At 31.5% G+C, this 16531-nt stretch overlaps 1 protein-coding gene across 1 annotated transcript; it reads left to right on the top strand.

The window, feature by feature from the left end:
• Window positions 1-7383: 7383 nt before the first annotated feature.
• LOC130827217 (NADH dehydrogenase [ubiquinone] 1 alpha subcomplex subunit 9, mitochondrial) lies at window positions 7384-13630 on the top strand. Its single transcript, XM_057692874.1, has 12 exons — window positions 7384-7636; window positions 7792-7888; window positions 8527-8591; window positions 10267-10352; window positions 10436-10520; window positions 10602-10672; window positions 11788-11919; window positions 12333-12448; window positions 12561-12684; window positions 12759-12827; window positions 13056-13176; window positions 13269-13630. Exons 1-12 carry the CDS (start codon window positions 7546-7548, stop codon window positions 13406-13408), a joined length of 1197 nt encoding a protein of 398 aa, XP_057548857.1. The 5' UTR covers window positions 7384-7545; the 3' UTR covers window positions 13409-13630.
• Window positions 13631-16531: the final 2901 nt, after the last annotated feature.

Raw genomic sequence — 16531 nt, 5'->3', positions numbered from 1 at the left:
TATAAGTGAGAAAAACCCTTTAATTTTTCTATATAGTAGATAAATGATAGATTTTTTTTAATTTTACGCTATTTTTACCCAATGTAATGACATTTTTTTCAAAAAATAAACTTCGTAATTACCCTAATTGACAACCTATTTGAAATTCAGTCAAAATAAATACTTAATTTAACCAAAAACTTAACATTTTATAACCACCTGGAAAAGTCGAGAGTATAAGGTCACCACGTGGATTTAAAAAAACATTTATGAAAAATGAAAAAACTCAGAGTTATCATATGAAATTTCCCTTTAATTAATCATATATTAAGTGTAGAGCTCTTTATATGATGTAAATGCTAACTCAAGACTTCCTAAATGATTAAGGAAGGAGAAGGACAAAAGAAAAGAAAGAAGAAGTAATTTGGGCAGAATGTATATTTGAATGAAAATAGGACAACCAAAGCACAAGAACAAACTCAATGCAATAGTATTTAGGCTAGAGACAAGACAAACTCAATCTCCCCTAGTTTAATACTCAAGAACACACTCAAAGTATTAAAGAACTCTTGTTAACCTTGGACAAACACAAAGATAGGCAAGAAGAAAACACAAAGGTTGATTCATAAAAACAGGTCTGAACTTTCATTCATGAATAGCTCTCTTTAAATAGAGTTACAACAGCAAAAGGAAGCTAAAAAGCAAGAGAAATTAAGGTGGGACGTCCAAGCATGGGGAACAAGCATTGGAACTCACAAAACAACATTAAATAGCCTCCAAAGCATGCATTAGGCTGATTTAAGTTGTTCCCTAAGCATGCAGTAGCTAATTAATCAGATTTAAGTGGTAAAAAGACTTTAAAAAACATAACTAAACTTGGACCTATCAAAGTGACGTCCAACCAATATATATGTAGCTTCACTTAATCTTCAACCCAAGTTAGACATGTAACAAATTCAGATTTAAAAGGATTAAAACCAAGTACTTCAAGAACTAAAGCAATCGGCTCATGAGATAACGTATTTGATCTTGGATCAGAAGACAATATTGTCCAAAACCATACTTGAAACTTAAAATAAACCATATCCATATGTTAAAAAGATTGACATGTGATTTGATTTTGAATAAGCCGATTGCTATTGCATCATCTTGCATCATTATATATCGAGTCGTGTCGGGGTGGAATGAGTCACAATTTTAATGGGGCGAATGGATCAGGGTGGGTAGGTCAATATTTAAAATGGGTTGAGGTATTCAAAATTGTTTATACTTGACCCATCTTGCCCCGCTTAAAAAAAAATCATTTAATGATCTTTTAGTCTAACTTTGTAGCTTGTTCAATCGATACGCCAAAATATATAATATTGTCGTATGAAAAAAAACGTAAAAATATTTCTATGACAACCAAACCAAATAATGATCTGACTCTTTATATAAGCATCTAATAAATAACCCAAACGATTAATAATCCCTTTAAAAGTAATTTAATTCTTAAGTTCTTAACCTATTATGTTGACCGCTACATTAAACACCTCTAAGTATACTCTGCTCATATAATACACAATTCTAATACATGAATAGCTAATTTTTCTAATTTTTGTATAGAGTTGGATAGGTCATATAATACATATATTGCTAAGTCTACCCATTAATTGTATCATCCCTGCTCTCATAACATCGATCAACATGATAATAAAAAGGATATCATTATACATTTCCAATGATAGGAAAATACTCCACATGTTGAATTTTTTTCTCAAATTTTGATCTCAATGCTAAGAAAAACCAAAAAAACTTTCAATTTTTTTTTTTACAAGTGGAAATTTGGTGAAAAACTTAATTCACCAAATAAATAAAAGGTTGACACTTGTCCAAATAATTTTTTTATTTTTTAAATAGACTTTCTTTATTCATATATATTAAAAAATATTACAAATATACTTGTAACAGACTCAAATTTCTTAATCTGAATTTTCCGATTAATTATTCCGAAATTTTTTTTCAAATTCCTAATCTTTTGGTTATCTAATTCAAATCACCTTTAATTCCTAAACCTTATTTCAATTTTGTAATTTCTTCCAAATATTAAACTTAAATATATATATATATATATATATATATATATATATATATTCTTAAATTTCTTTATAAGCATTAAAATATTATTTTATTATTTTATACTACGAAAAGAAAAATTTTAATACTCCCTCTGTTCTTTTTTGATCTTCCACATTACTATAACGGGTAGTTTCAAAAGTTCTTCCACATTATAATACTTTCTATTTTTAGAAAATTTTTATCCCACTTTTACCCCTTAAAACCCCCCCTTTTCTTTTAATGTACCCCTTTTCTTTTATTTATAATTATTTTCTCTCTCATACTTTCAATACAATCATTACTTCACACTACTATTTAATTAAAATAATACCCACTACAACCTCATACTTCCATTACAATCATTACTTCACACTACTATTTAATTAAAATAATACCCACTACAACCTCATACTTCCAATACAATCATTACTTCACACTACTATTTAATTAAAAAAATACCCACTACAACCCAAAGATTCTATCTTGCTTAATATGTATGAAAAACCCAAGGTGGAAGATAAAAAAAGAACGGAGGGAGTATTATATTTACGGTTTTATTAAAACGTTACTTTTCAATTTCGTTTCCTTAAACTAACTTTACCACTGATCATTTTAACCTTACAACTTTGATTTAATTATTTTATACCTAAAAATTAACTATATTTTTCTTATTAACTTTAAGTATAGTTTTAACCAAAATTTTTTAAGTAAACTATCATATTTTCATAATCAAATCTTAATCATACTTTCCCATTAATCAAAAACATTTCACTAGTATAAACTAGAACAAAAATTTGATGAACCAAAATCCTTTCTACATCAATCCATATTGTCCATTACTTACACAAGCTATCACCATTTCCTTATACAAGTTAACCTTCTTCTACACTCCAAACTCTTACACATCCACTTACACACTCCAACTCTTACACATTCACTTACACACTCTAAATCACTTACACAAGTTAACCTTTTTCTATACTCCTAACACTATTTTTCATACAATTTTATGAACTAAAAAGTTGTCCAAAACCCATTATAAATACCCCTCTTTAGCCATGAGATCACTTGCACCCCCATCATCAAATCTTTCTACTATTCTTTCTTATATCTTCACTTCATTAACATCTTACTAACTTTATACCCTTTTTATTAGTTGAAGAATCAAATGAAGATGGAGCTTGATCTTATCACTTCTTAAGCCAATAATCATCAACTTTTGAAAAATCAAGTATTATCTTTTGGAGCTTGGATATCATTTTCTTTTGGATAATTGAGGATCTACTTCTTTGAAACTTGGAGCCTTGAAGATTTTCTCTTTTGGAGCTTATTTCTTTAAGTTCTTATTTTTCCTATTATTATTCTCTTACTTGGTTTAACACCACCTTTGGAGGAAAATGGTACACATTTTCTTAACTCTCTCGTTATGTGATATTTATTTATGGTTACTTGATAATATAAAAAGCATGATCAATATGATTTTTATTTTAATCATTTAAACTTTACATGGTTATATTAAAGTCATATCCAGTTTAGTGATATTTTCGTCAAAATAATAATAATTTTGGGACACTCTAAAATAAAAAGAGTTATAAATATGAAAATTCTTGATTAATATGATAATGTAGATATATATGAAAAAAATTTTTATGTGAAATATTATTTTAAGTTTCACGTATGTTAGCTTTACAAACTTTTGCATTGAGAAAATACTTAAAAATAATATCTAGTGATGTTTTTGCGATGAAATCTTGGTAGATAAAATTAATGTGAACTAGGAATTTTAAAAAGAGTATTTTAAAAGTACTTTATAAAAGCTAAAAGTTAAGATATCATTTTAGATATGTTCTTTGAGTTTACTTCATTAAAATTACGTTTAATTGAATTTTCGTTTAAAAATATTTTTCTAATAGGAAGAGGTGTTGAATACTTTCTTAATTATGAAAATAGCTAAGATAGTATATTACTTTAGTTTAAAATAAGTTAAAAGTTTATTAATAAATTTGAAGAAAAAAAAAGTTAAATAAGAAATAATTATAAAATGGGCTCTTCTTAACTTGTAATTTTTTGGCATACTACTATAACATGTTGAATCTCATGATGACTTTTGGGCAAATTGTCGTGGACCCTATGGACTTTAACTATATTTTATATATATCGATTTATGGTTAAAATGATTGTATTGATTATTAAAATAATAATCATGAATTTTATTAGTTAAATAAACTTATCTCATTAAAATGATTCCATATCATCTTGGTGTTTTGATAAAATTTTTATTATGGACTCAAATAATTATAAATAATTATTAATCGATTTATTGGTAAAATAGCAAAACTAATTTGTTGAAATGCTTAGCGTTGTTTTTCTTGAAAACTCATTTCGTTTAGATTTTGGACCCTTAATAACTTTTCAGATTATTTTTCATAGTTATGATAGATCCGTTTTACTATTTTACTTGGTTATTTGATAAAATACGTTATTAAGTACTTAGAAATATTACCCTTGACTTTTATGATTATTTATGACATAATAATGACTAAATATAGCCTTAGGAATCTTAGTACAGCTACAAAAGTTTATTATTTAACTAATATTAATTTATTAGATACTAGTAATTTGTTTTTATTAAAAGGGTAGAATTGTCAAAATTTTGACTAGAGGAAGTTTGACTTAAAAGAATGTAAACTATTTCGGTTTAGAGTCTTGTTTGATATTGCATGATATTGATTGTATGACTCTGTTAGTAAGGTAACGTCGAACCATGGACCGCCATGTAAAATCCTGGCGTCCGTGTTAGCCGCACGTAAAATGCGGTGTCAGACAGGGGGTCCAAGAAAAACCCATCCTATGAAGTCTCAAGCATAACAGTATTGAGAGGAGTGATGACTCCCACCATAGTTAAGGTTTAGGACTACGGTCCTCACCTAACCAGACCCTTACATATATCAGTTGTCATTATTTTCGTGATCTTGTGATGTGCTATGATGGTAAAGTTATGAGGCTTAATTGAACTTGATTAAATAAGCTTTAAGGTTACCAAGTATTTAGTAGTAATAATGAACTTCTACAAGTATTGAGAATGTAACTTAATGGCTTAGTAAAGGTCAATAATGAGTAATAACCTTCTATATTGTGCTTGATGATTATTTAATAAGCATGATTTAACTATCGCATCATACGCTTGTTGAGGAAACTGTACTCGGCTTTATCGCTGACTGATTTAATCTGCTGTCATCCGTATTATGGATGACAGTATTTTGCAGGAAAATTTATCTCAGGTTTCGATCCAAGCCGCAACTTTAATTATTCTATCGAGGACTTAGCTGCATTGATTTGATGACTTTGATGACTATATTGTACTTATGTTTTTTTTTTATCGTATTTAAGCAAACCTTATGTTATATTTTCTCAGTTGTAAGATTTTTTTTAACTTATGTTTTGAACGGTTTTAGTTTAAATGGTTTTTAGCAGTTCGGCGTTTTACATTCCGCATTATTTATCTTAAGTATAATTATTAATGTTAATTATGTATCGAGAGTGCTGCTCCTGCTACAATACTAATGAACAATAGTACGCAAGGGGATCATACCTCGTGCTTAGATTGTAACATGATGCTTGGTACGGAAATGCTTACCCAACATAAGTTATTAGTTTTGGTGCTTCAAATAAGGAAAAAAATTATCGAGAAAGAGATAGAGGTCATCATGTGAGGTAGACTTAAAGGGAATGTGGCACAACCATATCAAGCAAGAAAATTTTGTTGGCCTACCCAAGTCAGTTTGACGATGCAAATTAAATGTAGGTGACTATAGCTGAAACCATTCGAGAGGTGGCAAATGAGACCTTAGGAGTGTCGACGAGAAAACAAAATGTTTATAAAGAGTCGTGGTGGTGGAACGATGAGGTACAGAAGAATATAAAGGACAAAAAACAAGATATTTAAAAAAGCTATGGCAACACAATAAGAAGAGATATAAAGAAGCAAAACGGGTGGCAAAGAAAGCGTTAGTAGAGACACAAAGTTGTGCCTATGAGGACTTTTATCGGAAGCTTGATACCAAAGTGGGGGAGTTTTTGAATTTGGCAAAAACTTGGTCCAGGCAAAAAGTAACAAGACTTAGAGATACTGCAACACATCAAGGATGAGGAAAGACGAGTGCTCATGAGACAAAAGGAATCAAGACGAGATGGCTTTAGTATTTCTCTCAACTGCTCAATGAGACTAATGAGGTAAAGTAGGAGGATAGACAAACTTTCGACGTTTAAAGAACACATGACTTTGGGTCAACCAGTGATATTGCCACAGGGAAAGTAGGAGAAGCTCTTAAGAAGATAGGGAGAACAAAGACGGTTGAACCTGATAACGTCACGAATTAGATGTGAAGGGGTTTAAGAGTGGAAGACGTTCGTTGGCTAACTAAACTTTTTAATGCTATCCTGAGGAAAATTAAGATGCCAGAAGAACGAAGGAACCTCATACTTATCCCACAGTATAAAAACACGGCGATGCAAAAGTATGCGAGAACTATAGAGGAATCAAACTTCTAAGTTACACAATGAAACTGCAGAAAAGAGTAATATAGAGCAAAATTAGACAAAAGATGATGACATAGGGAACCAATTCAGTTTCATGCCAGGAAGGTCAACTATTGTGTTACTCATGTTTTTAGGAGACTGATGGAAAATTATAGAGAGCGAACAAAGGATTTGCATATGGCGTTTATTGACTTGGAGAAAGCGTACGATAGCATACCACAAAACATCATCTGGGATACCCTTAAAGACAGGTATTTCACGAATATACATTAAGGCAATATGAAACATGTATGACAGAGTATCGACTAACATTCAAACAAAACACTTAATGCCTTTTTTAATCAAATAAAACACTAAAAATTCCCATAAAAAATTGAAAATGCCTTTTCAAGCCATGGTTGAGAAAACATCAACTCAAATAATTAAAATTAACACATATATTTTATATATATAATTTTAAATTCAACCAAATTAATAAAACTGAGCAAATGAATTAAATATCAATCGCATCAAGTTCAATTAAATATCAATCGCATCAAGTTCAATTGGATTTTATTGATCACATATTCTTATATGAGGCAGTCTCACCGTGAAACATGCCCTATACTTAGATTAAACAGTCTAATAATAAAAAATTTTACTATAATAAACCTTTTGTATCAACTCGTTTCACGGTGAGACGATCTCATGCAAGAGGGGCTAGATATCGATAGGTTTACGGTTTATAGCCGATCCTCCCAAATTACTCGCACTTTTGGGTTTGGGATTGTGTCCAAACTCCAAATCCGGACCATCCTTAAGCCAGAAACCAAAACCAAAACCAAAACCAATTGGCGAACCCTTTTCTCCTTCTCTCTCTACAATTTAACCTTCTGCGAAATTCGTCATTCCTCTCTTTCTTCCTCTCTCTCTCTCTCCATCATAGAAAAAATGCAGTCCATATCCAGGCGATTAACTCATCAATCGTTCAATACTTCTTCAGTCTCATCTTTGAAGTCGCTTTATTCCATTTCTGATCCTCGTAATCATTCTAATTCTCTCGATGTCTTATGTTCATCTTATCTGAGGGATTTCGCAATCCATGTCATTTCTAGGGTTTTCCTAATTTTTCATATTGATTTTGTGCTTTTACAGCTATGTAGATTATGAAATTAATGATTTTTTTGTTTGATGTAGGTTATGGTGTTGATCATCCTAGGTATGGATCTACTATCGCCACTAAAGGTGTTGGTCACCTAGTTAGGAAGGGTACTGGTGGAAGATCATCTGTTAGGTATTTATTTAACCCATATTTGTATTCTATTTACCATGAAATTGTATTGCATTTCAGTTGAATGATTTGACCTAATTTTTAAGATTAAGTAGGTTTTTATAACTTGCATTTTAAGTTTGTTATCAGTTATCAATAAGCTTGGTTTTTTTGTATAAGAGTTGATTTCAAATGGTTAAAATGAGTTGTATACTGTTAACTCTTTTGTAGCAACTTGTTTTAGCTGAGAGTGTTGTGTTTCTTTGTTGTGAATTGTAATTATCAAAGGGCCGTCTTAGCAGGAATGAGATTATCATTACATTAGATGTTCCAAATTTCCGTCTTCACCAAATTGCTGGTTTACGAAGTTCCTTGTAATCCTATTGTGCATCAAATTTCATTTAGATTGTGAAAAAGGAGTAGAAATTCTGACAAAATGTTGCGCTGAACATTTGATAAATTTTTTAATTTTTTGTGTTATTGAAACTGTGTCTTGTAATAGCCTATGTCAAATGTATTTCTTTTTTCTGCAACCATATGCATGAAATTGGTTACTTATTTCAGTGTCTCAAAAGTAATTATTGTTACCAACAAATTTAAGATGTTCGGTTTGCTAATTAGTTTAGCATTCCTCTCTTAATTTTGAATGCTATATCTTGCAGTGGCATTGTTGCAACAGTATTTGGAGCAACTGGGTTTCTTGGACGTTACCTCGTACAACAACTTGGTGAGTAAAGTTTCTTATGTTCACAATACTGTCATGATCTATAGATTTAATTTTTGTAAGGTTTTTCTTAGTTAAAACACGTTTCTATGATTCTCAAAATTCTATTAGGGTGTCATTCTCTAGTAGCCTATTTGTTTTAGCATTGATTTATTTTTTTTCAGGCTTATTAGGGGTGTTAAAAAAACCCGACCCAATGATTCGGGTCTTTAATGGCTGGTCTTTTTTAAGAAAAACTATGAACTACTGAGTTGGGTACCCACATTTACTTGGTCAGCTAAATTGATAGTTTGACGCCTAATGATAGAAGTCAGTAACATGATGTACAAGCTTTATGTGTCCTCACTGAAGCACCAGACGAGTAATTATTATGAAAACCAAGTATTTTCCACCGTGGGCCATCATTTGCATCCATTTTTATGTGTTACCTTTAGGCGCTAGGCAAAGGCACTAGTCTTTGGGCTTGAGGTGCCCCAAAACCTGAGAAAATGAATTGAAAACTCTAGTAAAATAGAAGAAAAATAAAGAAGATTAGAAATATAACGAAGAAAAGAAAAGAAAACATACATTGTGGGTGCCTGTATCAATTGCCTTTAGGCGCTATATAGTGCTCAATGGCCATATTAAGGTGTGCAAAGTATCGATTGCTCAAGGCGCTAGCCTTAGCCGCACCTAGACGCTATTTTCAAAACCAAGGTGTTATGATCCCTAGTGGGACTAACTGTGTGGATAATGTACTGAGTACTGATGTGTCAAAATGCATCTTACCCAATGTGAGGATTTTCTAGGCCATAGGATTAGATTGGAAAAACCACATGAATCCAAAATACAAATGCATGGAGGTTCCTGTTGTATCCTGTAGGATATGTATGATGTCCATCCAGGATATCTGGAGGAAAGTTGGATAGTGTAAAATGGCATTGTTTTATGGTTGGAGGTTGATCCACCTCATGAGATAGATTCACCTTTTGTTCAAGTTCCCGCACAATGTTATTCAAAAACTAATATGGCTTACAAATTTAGCTTCAAAGTTTGGTTACATTTTTAAGTGGACACACAAGTGCTCAAATGTTTGGGTACAAGGATGCAATTGAAAAATTATGTATGGGCTCTGGTTGCATAGAACATGGAATCAGTATTATGACCTCTGCATGTGCTTTTTACATCAGAGATGACTAATCTGGTTGACTTGTTTGGAAATTCTTTTTGAAGTTTTTGATTACAAACTCTTTGTCACTCTCAGTCACATAATTTTCTGCTCATTCCCCATTATTTTATGACTTATTCCCAAATGGTTGAGGATTTATCGTAAAAACTAAAGCAGTGGATAGGCATTTCATACCCTTGTCTAATGTGTGTGAGTGGGCATGTATTCATTTTTACCTGAGATTCATATCCTGTCCTTGTACAGGTAGTATGATTGTTGGTGAAAACTAAAGCATTGGGTAGGATTTTCATACCCTTGTCTTATGTGTGTGAGAGTGTACGCATTTGTTATTTCCTGGCTGAGTCAGATTTATATCCTATGTCCTTGTGTTGTAAAGTATAATTGCTATGACAGGTTTATTAAGTGTACGGTTGAGTCTAAGTTTTAGTAATTTTCATTTAGACTTCAGGAAGTATTTTTCCTTTTTTTATTATGTAGTTCTTGTTCTGACAATGTTCTAGTTAAATGCAGCTAAGATGGGGAGTCAAGTTTTGGTTCCTTTTCGTGGTTCTGAGGACTCTCCTCGCCATCTTAAATTGATGGGTGATCTTGGACAGGCAAGATATGAAATTGAGATTTGAGTACTTTTTGCAATGGATTTTTGGCTGATTGCTGATGTTTTTTTTTATTTATTTGTCAGATTGTACCTATGAAATATGATCCACGGGATGAAAGTTCAATCAAAGCAGTGATGGCAAAGGCTAATGTTGTTATTAATCTTATTGGTACTGCTCCATTCTTGCTAATTTTCTGGTCTTTGAAATATTGGTGTTTTTAATCTGATAAAGTGTATATATTTCTGATAGGAAGGGAATATGAAACAAGAAACTTTAGCTTTGAGGAAGTCAATCATCAAATGGCTGAACAACTTGCTGTGGTTGGTTTTCCATCCTTGCATACTGCATATTTTACATTGTCTTCTGCCTCTGTTTTTATTTCTTTTTAAAGATTTTTGTATGATTAGAGTGTACTATCTAGGAATAAAAGCTTATTACTTGCTTTTGGAAAGATGGTTAACGTGGAAAGTGAGCATTTTGGGGTAGCAAGAAATTGACGTGAGGATTGATGCGATTATAGTAATGCCTAAATATCGGTCGAAAGCTTGAGATATCCCTTGTTATGGCCAATACGCAGTTTTTTACACCTTTTTACCTTTACAACCCGAAAGTATCTTTTTTTAACCTTTATAATGTGGCCGATGCAACGCAATGTGGCCTTATTTTCCACTATGTGTGTAACGCATTCAGGTTATGAACTATTCATGTCACATATTTCTGGAATTACAATCACCATGGACATCCTTAAAAAGAAGTTTGACATGAACAGCTAAGCCCTAAAATCTGGGAGTTGCATTGTTACTGACATTATGATACTTTGTTGATATGACTTGTTTCACATGAGCCTGATTCGGTAAAGATTTTTTAAATTTAAGTTGAGTTATATGCTTGATGTGCTGGTTTGCAGTCTAAACCTTTTTAAGCTCCTGATAGATCTGGCTTGTTCATTTGGTGTTGCTGGAATTTTCAGGACTGACATTGCTAGTCTGTAGGTGTTGCATATTAGATGTTTCATTTGTGATTCTGACTCCTGACTGAACTTTAGGTATTTGAGTTCAAGTCTGTGTTCAATATCAATATAGTAAATATTATAAAAGCTGTATCTTTGAACAGTCTCTGTCCTCAGAGGCAAAACCTCAAAAACTACTGAGGAATATAAAATATTCTTTTTCTTAGTGGGAATAAATGGACCAATAGGATGTGTTTGAAGGTGATCTAACTTTACTAGGAAAAGGTACAAGGTTTTTGAAACTGCCCTTATAAGTTCTATTCCTCCAGGGCCCTAGGCTAATGTTTGAAGTTTTCTGCTCTCATGAAAGTCCGACTCTCGTATATAAATCTCTAATTAATGTGCTTCACTAGGTCGCGTTGCTCTCTTGAGACCAAATTTTTTCGGAACTTTTAATGTGGAATGCTTTATTTTCTTGTTATGTAGATTGCCAAGGAACATGGTGGTATCATGAGATTCATTCAAGTTTCTTGTCTTGGGGCATCTCCAAATTCAGAATCTAGGATGCTGAAAGCCAAGGCTGCAGCAGAGGAAGCTATCTTAAGAGAACTTCCAGAAGTAAGTCTAAATGTTTCTTAAAAGTTGATCAAAGATTTTTGGTGTTTAGTGCTATAGGATATAGCATTTAGTTTTCTATGAGACTAAGTTGCACCTTCTGTAAAGACATCCATTCTCAAATCTCCTAAAATATGCAAAATTTTGACACTTGTGTACTTTTTGGTCTTGTGTAAAATTTACATCAAAAAAATGTTGTGTGTAAAATTTGTTTTGTGGTCTTGGCTTTTGTGGTTGTATATAGCCTAGTACTATATCTATCCCTTAAGCGCTATTTTTTCTTTATATTTTGAGGCAATGTGATCTTACCCATCATGCAAGTGTTGGTATGGATTAAATCATTGAACTTATGGTACGGAGAGAACAATTTGACTTTGCGTGCTTAGACGATAAAACATATATTTTTGTAACTACAGGCAACTATAATGAGGCCTTCTACTATGATTGGTACAGAGGATCGAATTTTAAATACTTGGGCACAGTTTGTGAAGAAGTATAGTTTTCTTCCATTAATAGGGGATGGATCAACCAAGTATGTCTACCATGTTATTCAAACTTTGCCCCTTTTATTTCTTACTATTTTATGTATGTCACTTCTCTTCATTGATTCCTTTTTTGTAAACTCTTTCTTGGTTATTCTCTAGGATGCAACCTGTTTATGTGGTTGATGTTGCTGGTGCAATTGTGGCTGCTCTGAAAGATGATGGCTCAAGCATGGGAAAAACATATGAACTTGGAGGGCCTGATGTCTTCACAGTGCATCAGTTGGTATATACATTGAAATTTGTAGTCTTTTCATACATTCTGCTGATTAAAATGCAACTGAAGTTTGTCTTTTACAGGGAGAGCTTATGTTTGAAATGATTCGTGAATGGCCCCGATATGTGAAAATACCAGTGCCAATTGCAAAGGTAAACACATGATCTTTGTCAAGTTTGCTTCCTTTCTGGCTATGTAGGTTTTATTTTTGCTGCTTCACAATTTGTTGTTTCCTTTTATCATCCATCTTAAATTACGTCTCCATAGGAGATAATAGGCATGTGAACTTTCCATCTTTTTTTGTCCCTGTCATTGACTCAATGTGCGGAAAAGAGGGGTGGTAATTTCTGCCTTGTGCTGACAGAATTTGAACAATGCAGGCCCTTGCTTCTCCTCGAGAAATTTTACTCAACAAAGTTCCATTTCCTTTACCTAGTCCAACAATATTCAATCTGGATCAGATCTGTGCCCAATCTGTAGATACAGTAGTATCAGATAAAGGTTAGTGTATCCATTTCAACAAGGTACTTGAGTAGTTTCCCTTCAGCTATTTAAGGACCACAATATTGAATTTGATTTGAATGATTTGACAGCTTTAACATTTGCGGATCTTGATATTGCCCCACACAAGCTGAGGGGATATCCGGTTGAGTATCTTTCATGTTACCGGAAGGGAGGGCCACAATTCGGGTCTACTATCAGTGAAAAAGTTACACCCGAACCTTGGCCTTGATATGTTCTATCAACTTAAACGTTTTTTTTGTAGAAATTCTTGCATCAACTGTGATTTCGAATGCAGAGCATTATGTGAAGCATTCATAATCTCCGTACTCTGATTTTGAATGCAACCCACATTAATTTGTTTAGATTTCTTCTTGTGTCATCTTCCATACGTTATGTGGTAGTTGAGAGTTGGAACAGTACAAATTTTCGGTGCTGGCCGTCTTTTACATCACTAATATGGGTTCCCTTACAGTGGTTGTGCCCGCTGTCATGAAAACAAAGGAAAATAATAAAGATGAGGATAATTAGATCATCCAGGGTTTTTATAATGTTGAGGCATGTTCTCACCTCGTGTAATTTTTTGAAGCTTTTTCTTGCTGATATCAATGAGGCTCACTTCATTACTAGTGAATATTTTTGTTATTTATGTGAAAGTTTATTTGCTTCTTCCCCTGCCACTATTTCCCCTTGGTAAATATTTACTCCAGCAAGGTCAGCCGACTACATCACTAAAATAAAGGTTGGATTATTCATAGCGTACGCTAAGGGTAGATGTCGAATTATTTGAAAATAATCTAAAGGTGGGATGATCCACGGCAAACGAATAAAAGATTGAATTATTAATATCAATTTTCTATAATCTCTTCTCTTTTTGTTAAAATTAATCTCAAAATAAATAAAATATTTGATTAGAAAACGACGAGCATCTAACAATCCAAAAATATGTAAGAAAATGATTTCCATTACGATGTACAGGTGTTGAGAAAACGTTATGAAGACCAAGTTTCCCTGGTTCACGAGATGGCCTGCTCTTAGATCGTGGAGAGATAACTTCAATATCTCACAATTTAATACTCCATATTGTATAAATATAAGAAATAACGGAATCATTTAAATTGTATAAATAATATTAAAAGAGAGTTAAAATATATGAATGATATTAAATAAAGAGTAAAATAATTTAGTGAAGACATTTCCTTAAAAAAAAATTATATTATAATAAAGTAAAAGGGACCAAATAAAAAACTAATATGGCAATCTCTTAGGGAGAAAGAAAATATAAGTCAATGATTTAATAAGTATTTGTAATTTTAAGCATGTTACATGTAAGAGATTAGAGACTCTTTAACTGCATTTTTTTTTTTGAATATGAGTTGCTATTTTTTATCTCTCTTTAAAACTTAATCATAATATTTACCACAAAATATGCTGAATACGATCATGATTACAATAGAGTGATGATGATTACCATACAGTATATTACTTCTTTGAGTATGCCATTATTAGATCTCAGACACATAACTTGCTCAGTCTAGGAGTGGCCGGCAATAATTTCATTCTAACATTTTATACTTTGTCCGTTTTAAATACTCGCATCTGATTATAATATATTATATTTATTATTAATAGCAAGTATAATGAAAAAGAAGAAGTATTCGCTCCATTTCTTTGTTTTTTATTATTTGCATAATTTTTAAATAATATTTAAATTTTGATATTTCTTATTACTCATTATAAAAAATTTACATTAAGATGAATTTAACAAAATTTCATATCAATATATATTATTTTTTATAAATATTTAAAAATCTTAATCAATTTATTTTTCTTAAAATAAAATATTTTAAACGAGAAGAATATTAGAAAACGAAGAGAATACTTGTATCATTTATCACTACGACTATCCTACTAAGATTGTATCAGTGGTCATTAATGCTAGTAAGTTTGGAAGTTTTTTGGTTAATTTTTAGATCTCAAATGGAACATAAGTATTAGTTTATTTTAAAGTTTTAATTTATTAAATTTTGATTATGGAAACCCATATATACCAAGTAGGACTTGGTTGTTCAACTAAATTTACTTGGAAATTATAAATTATGCAGATAACCTTGAGTCCTTGACCTTTTATTTTAAAGAGCTAAAATTTTTTACTAAATTAATTTATTTTTGTTAACCAACTTTAAATTTTCTATTGAAATCAAATCCTCATAAATAATTACATCAATATATATTTAATACAAAAGTATTCTAAGTGAGGAAAAAATAAAACAAAAGATTGAGGGTTATTATATTAAATTGCATTTAGAAATAAACTTAAATTAAATAAATTTTTTGAGAACATAGTAGGCTATAGGAAAGGAAGGAGCAATAAAAATTAAATTCAAGATTTTATGTAAATGTGACATGTTTTTTATTTGAGAAAAAAACTTGATTTTCAGAATTGGGTAGAATTGATGAAGTGTATAGTGAATTAGTCATAGTGAAATATGAATGCTCCTTATGTTGTGGATCATGCTTCTATTTTATTAGACGTTTGATTATGGGACGAATTTATATAAGCAGCTCAAACTCTTTAAAAAAAATTGTTGCTGTATAATTTAAATTTTTGTTTTTAATATTTTATAACTAATAGACTGTTTATATGGACTCATTTTACAATGAGACGACCGTCTGATTTATAAATGCTGTTGCAATTGTAACTTACCAAATCAAAAGACCGGACAATGTGGCATTGCTTGCTTGATTTTCTGCACCCTCTCATCACTTTCCACTTCCCTACACACATCACTATATACCATATCCCAAACAGCTATTTTTGTGATTGATCATTTTTTTGTGTGACTATCTTAAACAAAAAGCCTATATTCTCAGAATATGTACGAGATGAGTTATTGAACTTATATATGAGGCGCATCTCTCGATGAAATCGTGTTATATAACAATTTGTAAATCCGATATAGCGTCCAACATTGTTTAAAAAGTTTAATGAATTTTTTCTAAAGTTAACGCCAAATAAAATACATTCTCGTCTTTAAGGTTACTAAAATATATATTTTTCTAGTGCTTACCTAAGTTTGAATTTGTTAACAAAATTGGATAATATAAAATTGTTGACATTGTCAAGTGTTTGTTTTTTGAAATCCAATGACACTGTTAAGAGTTCTCAATTTACACTCATTTTACATGATGCAAATTTAATACTCTCTTCAATTCACTCTAAGAGTCTCATTTTCTTATTTAGTCAAGTCATCCTAAATGTCTCACTTCTATTTTCAGTATGTTAACGTTATCAATTTACTCTTACTACATCTAACATTTTCACTTACTAATCCCACTTTACCTCTATCAAAAT

Source organism: Amaranthus tricolor, chromosome 11 (assembly GCF_026212465.1).
Source record: "Amaranthus tricolor cultivar Red isolate AtriRed21 chromosome 11, ASM2621246v1, whole genome shotgun sequence".
Lineage (NCBI taxonomy): Eukaryota > Viridiplantae > Streptophyta > Magnoliopsida > Caryophyllales > Amaranthaceae > Amaranthus > Amaranthus tricolor.
Note: the sequence above shows the minus strand (reverse complement) of the source record. Positions and strands in the feature narration are given on the sequence as shown.

Excerpts from the sequence above, each read along its gene's own strand:
- LOC130827217 (XM_057692874.1), top strand. The coding sequence starts at position 7,546 with ATGCAGTCCATATCCAGGCGATTAACTCATCAATCGTTCAATACTTCT. Across the intron at positions 10,673-11,787 it reads TGGCTGAACAACTTGCTGTG|ATTGCCAAGGAACATGGTGG; the intron begins GTTGGTTTTCCA and ends CTTGTTATGTAG. Across the intron at positions 11,920-12,332 it reads TCTTAAGAGAACTTCCAGAA|GCAACTATAATGAGGCCTTC; the intron begins GTAAGTCTAAAT and ends TTGTAACTACAG.